This window comes from Atta cephalotes, assembly GCF_000143395.1.
Source record: "Atta cephalotes unplaced genomic scaffold scaffold00004, whole genome shotgun sequence".
Lineage (NCBI taxonomy): Eukaryota > Metazoa > Arthropoda > Insecta > Hymenoptera > Formicidae > Atta > Atta cephalotes.
Window position 1 is genome coordinate 4,680,083 of NW_012130068.1, and position 15,757 is coordinate 4,695,839.

General features: G+C 31.9%; 2 protein-coding genes across 2 annotated transcripts in view; one reads left to right on the plus strand and one right to left on the minus strand.

Moving 5' to 3' along the window:
• The window catches only part of LOC105626154 (polypeptide N-acetylgalactosaminyltransferase 2), a 213,501-nt gene extending 200,752 nt beyond the window's left edge, over positions 1–12,749 (plus strand). The window contains exons 4-10 of the mRNA XM_012207467.1: positions 6,238–6,336; positions 8,295–8,362; positions 9,016–9,267; positions 9,793–10,008; positions 11,317–11,536; positions 11,804–12,014; positions 12,480–12,749. Coding sequence (XP_012062857.1) covers positions 6,238–6,336; positions 8,295–8,362; positions 9,016–9,267; positions 9,793–10,008; positions 11,317–11,536; positions 11,804–12,014; positions 12,480–12,749 — 1,336 coding nt within the window. The remainder of the gene's footprint in view (positions 1–6,237; positions 6,337–8,294; positions 8,363–9,015; positions 9,268–9,792; positions 10,009–11,316; positions 11,537–11,803; positions 12,015–12,479) is intronic.
• A 2,957-nt stretch (positions 12,750–15,706) lies between these two features.
• Positions 15,707–15,757, minus strand: part of LOC105625949 (KRR1 small subunit processome component homolog) — a 1,869-nt gene continuing 1,818 nt past the window's right edge. The window contains exon 2 of the mRNA XM_012207260.1: positions 15,707–15,728. Coding sequence (XP_012062650.1) covers positions 15,707–15,728 — 22 coding nt within the window. The remainder of the gene's footprint in view (positions 15,729–15,757) is intronic.

Consider the following 15,757-nt stretch of genomic DNA (forward strand, 5'->3'; position numbering starts at 1 on the left):
AGAGAGAGAGAGAGAAACATTTATACAAGAAAAGAAAGGGAAAAAGAGTTTTGCAAATAATTCAAGACTTAAAAAAAACTCCTTATACTATCACTGTGTTTAAGTGTTTCGAATATCGTAGATTAATATGCTACTAAACTTGCCTAATATCGATATATTCGCATATATGCATACGTCTACGTTCGACGAGGTTTTATAGTGTCTCTAAATTTTCCTCGATAAAATCGGTGAAATTTATGATCTCTGCCAGTTAAAGTATGTGCTCTAATTCTGCATTAGAGTCGCTACGCATATAAGAGGAATGATGGCATAAACTTTTCATAAGGTAAAAAGCTAACTAACGATCATATATATGATCGTTTAAAGAAAAACAAATTAACTAATATAGAAAAATAATAAAATAATAAAAATTCACCGTGACAAAATTTACATTTTATGGCACGATATATAAACATATGGTTTTGAAGTTCGATAATAGCTTTTGATATTAAGAGGCTTTTATGAAATCCACTTTTCAACACAGCAATGTGTATCGCAAAAATTGAAAAAAACATGTTATGGAAAACTTGATTACTTAAAAAGCAATTACGAGTACAATCTATTGCAACAAAATGTAATTACCACTATGGATCGCAAACATTATTCGTTGGTTTCGACATAAAGTTGGATATGCATTAATATATAAAGCAGAGTTGCATAATGCTATTACGCGTCCACTAGATGATTCGTACTCATATGTGAAGTTAATTGGCAACGACGATTCTGCATTTTTCCAATTTCAGAACTATTCTTTTAAATTACGAGAACAATTATGTATATCGAAGCACCCAATCCTTCATAATTACCAACAAAATCGATTATTGTGACACCTGACCGACGAGGCATACACATTTACGCAGTGTGATTAAACATTCAATTACCACCAAAATGATTACATTTATACTTGTTTTGTGCGCATTTCGAAGTCTCGAACTCGTAATCTGATACATGAATTTAAACGACTGATCAGTTGCTGCAAATTAATCCCTTCCGCTCGTATTATTCCGATCGCGTTAACGACACTGCTGTGAATTGACACGTATCGACGCTATCACGCTCAATTAAATGATATATGCTCGTTGCCGAATCCTGATTAAATGCCAGATTCAATATTATCAGTTTTATTTTGTATTATCGATTTACATTGTCAATATGATATGTCTCATAAAATTGTAATATCGTTTAGCAAATGGCAAATTGAAAATTTGTTTAATCAAGTCTAGATTACTGCATTTAATGGAATATTTTAATTATCGTATTTTACATCCTTCTTAAATTTGCATATCTGATTCAAAATATAAAAATTAAGCCATACTATACGTTTTACAAATTTTTTTTAAACGAAGGGAAAAAGATTTGTGTCGACGCTTCCTAAAAAATCTATAAAAGCATTTAAAACGTCAAGTTTTGCATATGTCACACATGTCATGTTGGCGTCGAGTGTTTTTCCAACCCATAAAAGTTATACAAATAAAGTATGTATAAAAAACCGAATATCTTTTATTTTACTACGCAATGTTTTCAGAAATTGTCCAAAAAACGGATGTGCAGAATGTTTTCTCGTAAGTGCGTCTGTGTTTTAAAAACGGCTGCTATACAGACTATTCATACGAACGAAAGAGAAAATCGATACTAACACTCGCGTGACCGGACCACCAATGGGTTCGATAGCCCCGTAACTTCGTTAAAATAATATTTGTGTACCGGCACAATCCGTTCGAGCGTGTCGTACAATGCAGGAGTGGTCTCCTATGACAGAGAACGACGACGAGCAACTCGTTAGCTTTGGGCGGTTCGCACTCATGGGAGTTACGCCACGTATTTCGAGCCCGTCACCCGCAAATGGAAAAGCAATCAGCGATGTCTTCAATACGTCACGAGAATCGAGACTTATTGAGCCCAGAATTTCCAGAAACAGAGGAAATCTATATTCGGCACTTTCAGAATTGATTGTCGCGAATGGAGCAAAACAAATCTTCGAGAAACATTGACAAAGTTAAAGGATGTCATTAATGGATTATTTTATCGACATATTTAGTTTGCTTTTGTTTCATATCCTGGTCCATATTTATAAGAAATATTATTAGGCACGAAGAACCGTCTTGATCATATTTTTTATTCATGTATGTCTTCTCTTTCAATATGGTCCATATCTTCTTCAGGAACTCATCGTACAAAGTGTAGTTGGAAAAAGGAGAAGTATACGTTCTTGCGAGTGCTGTATAAAATGTTTGTCATTTTACGCTGTCCGTAAGACGTGTGTAATCCATTAGGAGCGGCGTTAAAACTGTAGCCAACAACAATGTATCGTCTGAAACTTTGTGCGGCATACCATCTCTTCCTTCTCCTTCTCCTCTTTCTTCTACACCTCCTCGTTTTTCGTGACATCAAACAGATCTGTAAACCAGGGCGCGATGCACTCTGATTTCATAGGATGCAATCCCGTCGGTAACGCGCTTTTGCAGCTAGCATGGGAATGCTTTTTGCATTTTCCGAAATTAACGTTCATCGCACGGACAAAACACGATTCGGGAGCGCACAATGTCCTGGAGTAACATGATTTTTGGCGATAACACGATTTGCGCCAACCCGCTCAATGCATTTTGCAATGCGACACAAAATCACGCGCGATTAATGTATCGCCCCATTAAACTTCTATCTGCGTATTAAAAAGAATGTTTATAAATATAACACACCGAATTTGCAAAATGAAATCAATGCGAATTCAGCGGAGTTTATAATAAACGATAAAAAAAGGAAAATCCCTGGAATTGCACATAAGATTGCATGTGTACAATTTTATATTTTAATATTCTTCATCATAAAAAGAGCGATTTTGCTGAAAGATCCAAAATTTTGCTGGGTACATCAGAAAATAATTTTGGATTATCAAAGTAATTATTTGTTGGAAAATAACAAATAATGAGCATTTTGCAATGATGCAAAAAATATTTTAGTAATCAGTTTGAGTTTCCAACAAAATTATGATGATCCAAAATTGTACTTTTTATGTAATACTTATTTGCAATGTCAGTAATAGATCATCGTATTTGTATATTAATTTTCATTGATTAGCGCAACGTTTCTCTATTTTATCTACTATGATTTATTGTCACAATATTATTATGTCACAATAAATAATAAACTTAATTTAATCGTGTTCATATTAGATGGAGGATTATTAAATTGAATTAAGAATTCAACTATTTTTGTTTACCTAGGAATAGTACATCAATATCAAATGTTTAATTATTTATAATATCTGTCTTTTTGTTAATCTCTGTAATCCCTTTTAGTAATAACTATTTTGAAGCTACGTTATATTAAAGTAATAATATTGCACTTAAAAGCTTTAAGTAATATAAGTCATTTTTTTCCGATGTGTGTATATTTCATCTTCGTCTACTAGGATTAGTATGCAGCCGTTTTATAAAAGAAGAGATCACGACGAAAATAACTTACACTTAAATAATCACTAAAATCGAATTGGAAGCAGAAACTCAATTGTCGCATTTTTTGGTGTTGCTTTTTTGTTCCCTGAATATTCGTTCTCACTTCGGTGATGGATTAAAAATTTAATATCCAGTTCCGTGCAAGCTCGCTCACGAAGTGAGCATTGTACGAAGGTTTCTCGAGTAAAAAAGGCTCTATTTCCGTAGACTACCGAAACGTCTTAATTTCGTTTTGTGTCCTTTATGCGTTTTTTTGTCTTTTTCTTTATGCTCATAGTTGCACTTTTGCACAAACATCTTAATTTATAAGTATTTTAATAGAGTGCAAGAAATACAAGATTATAAATTATAATAAATTAGAATATTATATTTCTATAACTTTTGTAATAAAAATTTATTGCGCTTGGTATAAAGTTAATCTAGAACGTAAACTTCTTTATTTATACCCAATTCAAGTTCCTAACAAAAATAATCTCAATATACCCTGCTGCTAAGCAAGAATTATTTTGAAAAATGATCGTGCATTATATATATTTATCTGGAGAATCGATATTATTGGATATTATTGCTTCAGATTAGTCACTTTTTACAGGATAATAAACTATTATCGATTTATTTTAATTGCAACACTCTGTACTGCTTTCACAGATGCATTCCATTCTCTTTCTTTTTCTCTTTCTATCTTGTAGGACGCATTCTCTGACAATGGTCAATTCGCAAGTATGTACATACATATGTACTCGTGAAACATCGTATATGCGATCGAGCGTTCAATAAAATCGCACAGACGGGTGTGTTATCTATTTTAGCGAATAGTAGTACGGAGTGGATCCCAAATTGAAGTTTCGAATTAAACCGTCTGGATGATTCGTCTCATCTGCCGGGTTGCTTTAACGCTGGCGCGCACAATTTTGTTGTTGGCAAAACATGACGCCGTAGAGACTAACTGACTTTAATGTGAAATTATGGTCTCCCGAATTAATTTGTCGATTCCCGCCTCGGCGAAGCGACGAAACGGAGGCGTCTGAAAGAGGATAACTACGGTGATGAATATCTAAATTACTTATTACTGAACTTGTCCGTCACTCAAGTCGCTTGATTACACCTGAATAAAAGTATAACGATGAATAAAACTTTGACTAATTCAGTGAAGTGATAATTGACAACAGCGGCAACATTAAAAATGCTTTGCTATAAATTAAAACTATACTAATTATTTATTAAATATGGCTAATTAGGTTACAGTGAAAATTATTTATAGTGCTGATTAACTTTCCGTCTGCAATTTGAATTTGTTTTGAGAAAACAGTTATTCAAGTTTCTCCGAAATAAAGAAGGAATGAATCTTCTAAACTATCTCGTAATAGAGACATTGAAAATAACTCTGAATTTTTCCATTTTTTGAAAATCTAATCTAAAACATTGAAAAAACTTGGACCAGACAAAAAATTCTGACGGAAGGAGTAAAAATATAATTACAGACAGGAGGGTTGAGATCAATGAAATAATCTAGCTGAAGAAATTTTAATATCATTCATTTTCACAGTGCAAAATACGTATAGTATTTTTCTTACAACACACAAAGTGTTGCGTTGGTTTATTTCAAAAGCGTATCTGACTCTCTTTGGGGATGGATAAATCGCAGTCACGTGTTTACCAGTCATCTTCCCATCCAGCGGCGGATGTCTCGCATACGAGGTGGTAGCTTCTGACGGTGGTGCAAAATTTTCGCGATCTCGTTTGACGCGCGACGGCGCGAAAAAGTGCATTCGCGCACCTATGCACTGAGGTAACTGCATTCAACGCACGTCCCGCGAGTTTATCTCGGCAAAGAGGGGCTGACATATTGGGATCGTTCTGGTCGTCTGGCCGCGTTTATGTACCCTCTCTGCGCGCCAGTACCCCAAATGGGATCGTCCCTTTAGTTCTTTCTTCATCTTTTTTCTTCTGCTCAAATGTAATGTTTAGTAGTTAAGTTACTTCGTAAGTCCACGGCTATCATATTTCAATTTTTTTTTCTTTCTATTTCTATTACTGCCATAATGATGAAAAGTATAAAAAAATCAGAGCAAATATGAAATTTCAATATTTTCAAATATTGTATTATATTTTAATTAGTCATTAACCGGGAATAGTCATTTGATTTTATGTAAACTTTGCATGAAATTGCTGCATATATAAACACTGATAAGCAATCAATGTTTACTGATAACTCGTTACATTAATCGAATAACTAATATTGAAACATCGTACTAATACGATGTTATCTGTTGTTAACCATAAAATCGAAAGACAATTTCGTAGAACATATCGATAAACACGTTAGGGCGCAAAAACACAGTCTACTAAAGCAGTTTGAGGATTAAACGATATTGCTGGTTCTAATATTGCATTGAAAAATCAGTTATGTCTCGCGATAATGGAAACGCTGGCCATTTGCCAAACAACATAACGTTAATCCCACGACGAAATTGCAGATTTTAAAAATTTTATTCTAGAATTGCTTGTCGTTTTTATTTTATACGCGATTAATGATTGTCTATATTGTTGTTTGTACATTCAATAAATCTGTATTGAAAGATTAAAGAAAGCATCAATGTTACGCAAGTAATATAAATGTGATAAATATAGAGTTTTGTTATTTATTCATTAATCTTAATTTATATCTAAATCTATTTTTATCTATACATTTATCTATTGATGACATCCAGACAACTACTATAATTATGTTATTTTCTCATTACAGGTGTAGGATGAAACAATGGAGACAGGATCTGCCACCGACTTCCGTTATAATTACTTTCCACAACGAGGCACGGTCTACACTACTCAGAACTGTCGTCAGGTAAGTTAGAAACAACTTTGTTTTACGTAAAATGTGAAACAATTACGCTCAACATTTAAATCTATCATTTTTTAGTTTGTTATTTTATATATTTTGTACATAAATAAAAAAAAGATAAAGAAATTTGCACATTTATTTCGTTTTTATTGCAAATGGATAAACATAAAAGAGAAAATAATTATATAAAATAAATAATGATTATTTAATCATTTTGTAAAAACAAAAAGATTAAATAAATTCTACGAATAAAGTATATATTTAATATGCGAATATCTCTGCAATCAAATATAAAGTAATTATCCATGGGCAAATTCTTACGCGATCATATATAGATAGATGGCATGGCGATCTTCAATTCTCGATGCATCAACGGGTTGCGGGAAGCGCGTGAGGATTCTCAATTCGAAAGTGGGCGATAGCAATGGAATTTTCTAATCGTCGTTCCATCGTTTTATTCCTCATGTTTATTATGCGCTCGTACACACGGACGTGACGAACCGAAGAATTCGAAAGATCTTCGATATAAGAAGAATGTCGGAATACGAAGAAATATCATTTTGCTTCTTTATTCTGACGGATAATACAAAGTTGATTAATTATGATTTAATTAATCTAAATTTCATTTCAATTATAAATTTTTAATTTGTTGAAATTACAAATGAGACTTTCAACTTGTATTTATATTTTTCTAAAGCATCTCGCATTTTTTATGTGATAAAGAAGAAATGAAATGAAAAGAAGATTTTTTTCAGAAATGTATGGTTCTAGTTCTTGTTTAAACCATGTAGTTCTTCCAATTTTATTTTTCAACTTTAGCGATTAAAATATTTTGTACTTTTAACTGATTCTGTCCGTTTTATTAGTATCATTTATCATCTGTTCAGAGACATAAATCGCTACATTTTTTTCATAACTTCTTATATTAATTAAAGCATTTTTTTTATTACGCGACATCTCGCTGAAGGAAAGTACGAGCCACATTACTCGCCGGAGGTAACCTTCGTGCAAAAGTTGCTCGAAGTTCTCTCGTCGAACCGGAAGAAGGAAGCAGGCAAGAGTCGGAAAATTTATTTAAGTCCGTAACATGGCGGCGTCAAGAAAATATATCGGCCCTATCGCGTTGGGTCGATGAAATTAAAAGGAAGTCTTAATTACCGCGACGAGGCCACATTTCACCACCATCTCGATGCGACGGGCGAAATTCTGCGCGATCGATTTCATATCTTATCAAAGTTTTTTTTCAAATTTTAAGAGCGATATATACGATATAGCTTAACAACAGAAAAGAAATTTATAAAATAACATTTTATTGTTTTATCGATATAATCACGGTAAAATTATTAACATTCACGATTAACTTAAGAAATAATCATAAAGTTATACTTTTTCCATCAATATATGTGAATATAGATAGTTTTAATTAGTGGAAAGAACTCTAATTATTTGTGACACACAATCCTCTTAACTCTAAACTCACGAACAGAATAGGTTGGGGCAATACGAGAACGCTCAAACAAGGGACAAGTGGTGCACTAAGTCTTCGAAACTTTGATAAAAGATTCAATGGGACAATTCCCGAAGCTTCTGTTCTTCTCTTAATCTCAGTTTATTCGACGTTAATCGACCGGAAAAATTTATATAGAAGTGAATGATAGTAATTCAGCAAAGAAATGGCATATCGGCTTTTAAATTGAATCTCGAGAAAAAGCGTGTTACGTTAAAAATTGATCTTACGTCAATATTTAATATTTAAAATATTATCGTAATTAACATAAAATGTATATAATGAAAAAAATGATGAAGCATTGTTGCATATCATTTCTCATATTTAATTTGTTATTTGCAAAATTATAAAATAATACAAAGAATGGTATAGCAGTATTGGTAAATATTGGTAATTGAAAAAATTAATATTTAACTTGAATATTTAAATTGAAAGTTTTTACTTTTGCTTTTAGTGTACTGAACAGAAGTCCCGAACATTTAATCAAGGAAATCATTTTGGTGGACGATTTCAGTGATCATCGTAAGTAGTTTTATATATTAATTTATTAGTTTTAATTTTCGTAAAAATGTAATATTATTTACTTCTAAGCAGATTTTAAATTTTTTACTTAATTCATAAACTATAATGTACAACAAATATAATGTGAAATAAATCGTAATAAAATTTGATATACAAAATTAGGAGTGAGTGAATTACTCGTGAATTACTCGATCAAGCCGCTACGAAGATAATACTGCATACAATATTTAACGCAATTTAATATAATTAAAATATTAATTATATGTATATTTATATATAATTACGTTTAATGTAATGTTAAACACAATTTCAGAAAATTGTGTTCAATATTACATTTCATATCATGTTTAATGTCATTAAAAAATAATCTGTGACTATTTCATCATTTATAACATTTACCGCTCTAAACAAAGTATCATTAAATAATGATTTTGGAATTTGAACTCTTTTACATGCTTAATTCTTTCAATCTGAAGTTAATATTTGTTTAATAAAGAATTATTTGAATATTTTGCTTGAATAGTAAACAGATGACAACATTTTCAGAACAATAAATATTTTATAATGAAATGCAAGATAAGTTAAATTAATGTAAAATTAAAAATATTACACAGCAAAAATATAGAATAAAGATTTGATTGATTTGTTTGCAGCCGAGGACGGTGAGGAGTTATCGCGAATCCATAAAGTTCGTGTGATCCGAAATGAGAAGAGAGAAGGCCTAATGAGATCGCGTGTCCGTGGTGCGGATGCAGCTACCGCGAGTGTGCTAACGTTTTTAGACTCGCATTGTGAATGCAACGCCGATTGGCTCGAACCACTTTTGGAAAGGGTAGCTGAAGACCCAACTCGAGTGGTATGTCCTGTGATTGATGTAATCAGCATGGATACTTTTCAATATATTGGTAAGTACCAATGAAAATCGACATTCTCTAAAATTGCATATGTTTTATACATGAAGAAAAATGTAAACATGCACTAAAATTTTACTAAAGTTTATGGAATTAGCAGATCCATAGGGACGCCATACAGGCGCCCACTTATGTAAAAATTTACTTTACTTTTCTGATAAATCAGCAATCGTCGTACAGCCATATTACAAGGTACTTTTTACATTTCGTAAAATAAATTTTGAGAATTGTTTGTACAGTCTTGAGAATAGCAAGGTTTACTTTACTATAAATTAATAATCCCTTGAATGGTTTACTGTAATTGTAATGTATAATTATAATTTTTTCCCTTTGATATTTTTACTTTTAGGCAAGTGAAATTGTCATAAATTCATAAAAAATAAATAGCCAGAAAAATTTTACTAGTCTTGTAAAATAAAAATTTCTTAACCATTTTTCTCCGTGTATAGCGATAATTTGTACTCTCATGTTGTAAATAATTTGAAATATCTGAACGAAAGACAATTTTCTCGTTTCTAGGAGCTTCCGCCGATCTTAGGGGTGGTTTCGATTGGAGTTTAGTCTTTAAATGGGAATATCTCAGCCAGACGGAACGACAGGCGAGACAAAAGGATCCGACACAAGCCATTAGAACCCCTATGATTGCTGGCGGACTGTTTGTGATCAACAAAGCGTACTTTGAGAAACTCGGCAAATACGATACTCAGATGGATGTTTGGGGCGGTGAAAATCTCGGTAGGACTATTTACAGTTTTATGTACAAAGTATTTGGAAATTTCACAGAATTACACGCACATTCTTGTGTATAATTAAATTCTTTCAACCGCATTGTTCTTTTGCAGAATATGCAAAAATATTTTGTCTGAATATTTTTGCATCAGCACTACATGTATATTTATATTCATATCCATTTTCTAAAGGTAATATTATTTTATTTTAAAACAAAATTGTAAATATGCTTTGAAAGATATTACATTGTGGTGGTCAATGTACTTTTATAAAAACTTTGTTACAAGGCATGCGCAACTCATGATGAATATTTTGCAGCAGAATAAACTTTTTATTGGATCAATACAGTCGAAAGTTATAATTTCTCAACAAGTTTTAATGAGTGCTTCCCATTAAATTTTATTAAAAAGCATCATACCGGTGTAAATATTAGCTCATTCATCATTGTATCAGACAGCTGGGCAAATAAATGCTTGAAAATAACTCAGTTCGCAGAGAATTGCTGTTGCTTCCTCAATACAATTTCTATTCATAGCGCATAATAAAATTTTTTATTTAATTTTATTTTTCATAAAAAATCAATTTAAGAAATAATTTTATATTAAAATTTATTCTGTAAAATTAAATTTTAAATAAGATTTATATTCAAACGTTTAATTAAAATATAATACATTTATAATGCAAAATTAATGTGTGTCACAAAACTTTTTATTTGAAAGTTGTCAGAAAAGTGTTGTATCTATTATTACACTTTTCAAATACGAAGGAAACGAACTCTTTGACAGAAACTACCATCTTGTGTGCAGTTTGTAAGAACTTTGTGGAAAACACGGCAAGCAAACCAATATATGTCGGAAGTGTGAAGTTAGAAATAACTGCGACCCCATTTCGGACAGAAGAGAAATTGTTGAGTTTCTTTGGGAAAGTCTAACGCTATTTCAGTTTAGCATAACTTTGATGAAACCTCTACATTAAAATAGTATTTTTCAATAGCTAGCAAACCTATGCAAATGTATATTTTAAAATGTAATTTTAATATAGATTTTGATTAATCAACTACTACTTTTGAAATGTTTTATACAAAATATAAAATAGTATAACTCTTTATTTTATATAGAATATAATATAACTTGTTATTTTACATAGAAATGATAAATATTCTTTTAATATTTAATCTATTAACACAAGACAACCTATGAAAGGAATAATATGAGGCAATATGATAGAGAAGGAAGTTTATGCATTTTTTCTTTCTATATCTTTGTTCTCGTTGAACATTTGTACTTACTGTGTGCACTTGTAACTTTCTTTCAGAAATATCGTTCCGTGTGTGGCAATGTGGTGGCAGCTTGGAGATTATCCCGTGCTCACGTGTGGGCCATGTATTTCGTAAACGTCATCCTTACTCGTTCCCCGGAGGCAGCGGAAACGTGTTTGCTCGAAACACGAGGCGCGCCGCCGAAGTATGGATGGACGACTACAAGCAGTTCTACTACAACGCCGTACCGTTAGCACGAAACATCCCTTACGGAAAGTAAGTCTGGATGCGCACTGACGTCTCAATTAAACTTTAGACAATATTCTAGCTGATTTTTCTTCATTTAATCGTAACTATTATTTAACATCACATTAAAGTTTGTGATAGATCGAATACATGAATTATGCATAACAATTATTTTTTTTAATTTTAAATTATAATCTAGGTATATTTGTTAAGTTAAAGACAATATAGAGTATTTATTTAGAGAATATAAAATTATGTGCAATTTATGTGCAAATCATGAACAATTGTATCTTTCAGCATACAGGATAGAATGGAGCTAAAACGAAGACTACATTGCAAGCCTTTCAGTTGGTATCTGAAAAACGTATACCCTGAATTAGTTATACCTACGAGTGAGGGTGGTCCAGGAGGATCTCTGAAACAGGGTACTGCCTGTTTAGACAGCATGGGTCATCTTCTTGATGGAAATGTCGGTCTTTATCCTTGTCATGACACTGGTGGTAACCAGGTGAGTATTTTTTAATTAGATTAAATGAGATTGAATGATAATTGAAATCCAGTCAGTCAAGTGTGCTTGAACAAATTTTATAAAACGTGCTGATAAATTTTGTCAGCGGGAAGATTATAAATTTGACGCTGTTATATTGAATGCTGAATAGAATGCCACAGTGAATAAGATAACAGAATTTATTTACACTATTTGAAATTGGTGATAGAAATTGAGCATGCAGATTGATAGCAGAAATCGAATAGAACTTACATTCGAGAGGTTCTGTTTTATTTCTACCACCAAGTTGCTGTCAAGTTCTATTGTCCAGTTGTATATCGACAGGCTCTACTGGCAGAACACGAACTATGGACACAGATGGTATCAAATCTGCTGAATTTTTTTGTTTGAATTTGCTGGCATTCTAACAGTTTGCCTATTAAGTAATTATTTTAAACAATTTTACAAAATCAACATGTTTTGCAGGAATGGGGCCTCACGAAGGATGGCTTAATCAAGCACCACGATCTCTGTCTGACCTTACCAGTGTACGCCAAGGGTACGACGTTATTAATGCAAATCTGTGATGGCAGCGAAAACCAGAAGTGGCGACATATGGAGGGTGGTCTGATACGCCATACCAGAATCCCCGTGTGCGTGGATTCGCGATATCACGCGCAACGTGGTATAACGGCGGAGAAGTGCGATTCAAACGCAGAAACGCAGAGGTGGCATCTCTACAATCACAATCACTAGCTGATATGGTTGCGGTGAACACGTTCACCCGCAGACTCTCTCTTATCACTATACGTCACGATGTGATCACCGTATAACGAAATCCACCATATTAGAAGTGCGTTATATTGGAACTGATTGCGCGCGAGCGGATCGATTCAGTTACTTATCGTAAATCGACGTAATTTTCGTGACTGCAATTGTGGCTCTTCACGATCTCTTTTATGTGATATCGATGAAGAATCCTATTTTACCACACTTCTACGTTCGTGAATTAAGACTCGGATGGTGGTACATTTGGATATATATATATATAGAAGAAATTTAAGAAGTTTCTTCTATTGATGCTACAAAAAGTGGTACACGCTAACTGAACGGAAATAATTTCGCAAAAGAAAGTGAAAATCTGTTTTAAGACTGCTTGATATATGTGACTCTAATCAACAATCTTTAGTTTCTACATCTATAAGATTTCTATCGCTTCCAATCGTTTTCTTAGGCACTAGGTCATCTTACTTTTACACTGACGAACCACGATTAACCTGATAGGATGATGTCTCGCGATCGATGTGTGATAAGTGTAAAATTATTTATAATATAATATATAAAAAATATGGAAGCGTGTGTATGAACGGTGATGCAATTGAAGTTGTGTAAGATTTCGGTACTGCAATCCCATTATGCATACTGTTTCAAATATTGAATTTACAAATTACTTTGTACATTGTACGATTGATTTAAACAAACGAAAATGTAGCCACTCTTAACAGTTTTAATTTCGAAGAAATTCATAAGGCACAAAAATTTCTAATTTTTGAAGTACAAGGTGTTATAAAAATTGAACTTTTAAAAAATAACTGGGGATGCATACGCGATGAAATACCGCATATTTTATAATTACCAAATGATCATTTCTCTAAGAGATTGCACAAAGATTGAAAGAAATATAAAATATTACATGTGAGTGAATAATTCTTCAATTCACAATATTTTCTCAAAATTCATACACAATATAGACATAAGTACTTATACACAGAATTTTCTTAGAACTTTTGCTGATAAAATTTATGTATTCAACAGAATCATGTAATAATTCAATTTAGAATTATTATATTTTCAATTAAATTGGAAATTGAAAAAATGGATTGAAAGCAAACGTATAAAACGGTATTAATACTTTTAATGGAAACTAATGAAATTTAACCTGAAGGAATGATAAAAGAATAATATAAAATCGAATTGTCTCTTCTTTTTTTATATAGTATAATAAAAAATAACAGAGTTCATGGAATAAAGAAGTTGATTAAAAATTCGGACATTCAAAATAGAATTCTAACATTTAATTGATTTTTCAGTGCAATCTAAGCTGACAATGTTTTTCGTATGTATGTTTTTTATTAAATCCATAAAAAAAGATTTAATAAAAGTGATATCGAGTTATTTTTAGTACGGTTAAGTACTCGAGTGTCTAATCGAGGGCAGTTCATCTTTTTTTTACTTATTTATTTACGTGCAATTTTTTAAATAAATAAGTCAAAGCTTTTACACTTGGCTTTATTTGTTTTAAGTAATGATAGTTTTATCACAAATACCATTTTGAGATTACGCTTTTATGCAAATCGCGCGGAGAAGTTTTTCGCTACTTAATTGGGAATATAACGCGCAGAACCAATTATATTGCGTTATCGACGATATTGTATATCATACCGTTTAATTGAAAATACTTAATTTTAATAAATTTTAATGAAGTATACATAATTTCCGTATAAAAATCTAATATTTAAAGAATTTGAAAGACGCTTTGCAATTGTACTGAACCACAGATACAAAAAGCTTCTCAGCGATTGAAATCGCTATTTTGACCGGGCCCAAAATCATGCTAGGTTCAATACAATGCGTATTCTTTTTATCTAATCTTAATATACATGGCGCATCTAAAAATCCGCGAATATTCTTCTTCTCAATCAAACAACAAATCGCGATGAACAAAATGCTTTCTCTTTAAAAGCATACGTAAAAAAGAGATTTATTTTTGTAACTAACTGTATATTTACTTGGTTGTGCGAACAAATGAAAATCGCGAGATATATATGTGAATACTTAATATATTGTAGCTCAATAATACTATTTCAAAAATATGAATTTTTACTTTTTAAAAGCATGTATGTGTATTAATTCTCAAATCTTCCAACTTAAATATCTTTTCCAACGTTGGAATTTAACGCTTACTTTAATCACAGCCAATATTAGAAGTTCGATTTCTCGGTAAAAATTAAATTATAAAATCGAAAATTCTTTCCCAAGAGAATAAATCGAATCTAAAATAAAACTGCAGCTTCATATGGATCTATTACTTATCTACAACATGTTAAATGAAAATCAAGATTGAAGCTGATGCAACTATTTATAGCAATATATATTAACAGACACAGTCTTTTGTACACTTATACTTTCCGATGATAATGTCTTACTGCCGTCTCTTCGCGCTGAGACTATAAATATCGCGAAGTGAGATGAATAATATCATATATAAACTTTTGTATAACACACACGGGCATCCATATTACATCTACGCTAGCTGTTGTAGCAAAATCACCTGTTAAGACATTCTTTTGATATCAATATTGTATGCATAGAATGATAATATACTTTTCATGTAGATATAATATGCGACCAATGAAATTGGCCGCGCCCTAAACGATTGCGATATTATAATAATCTCGAGTCGCTTCTAAAAATCAAAATGTCAAGAAAATTTACTGATTTTTATTGTTTTCGTTTTATTATTATCGTAATAAGAACGTCTTTAGAGCATCTTCCTTTATATTCATAGCACTAGCTGACACCGAACATATATATATATATATATATATATATATATATATATATATAGAGAGAGAGAGAGAGAGAGAGAGAGAGAGAGAGTAGTATAGTAATAGTAGTACGTACGTATACTACTACTTACGTACGTACGTTACTTACTTACGTTCCTTCCGTTTCCTTACTACTACGGTATTAGTTACGTTTAG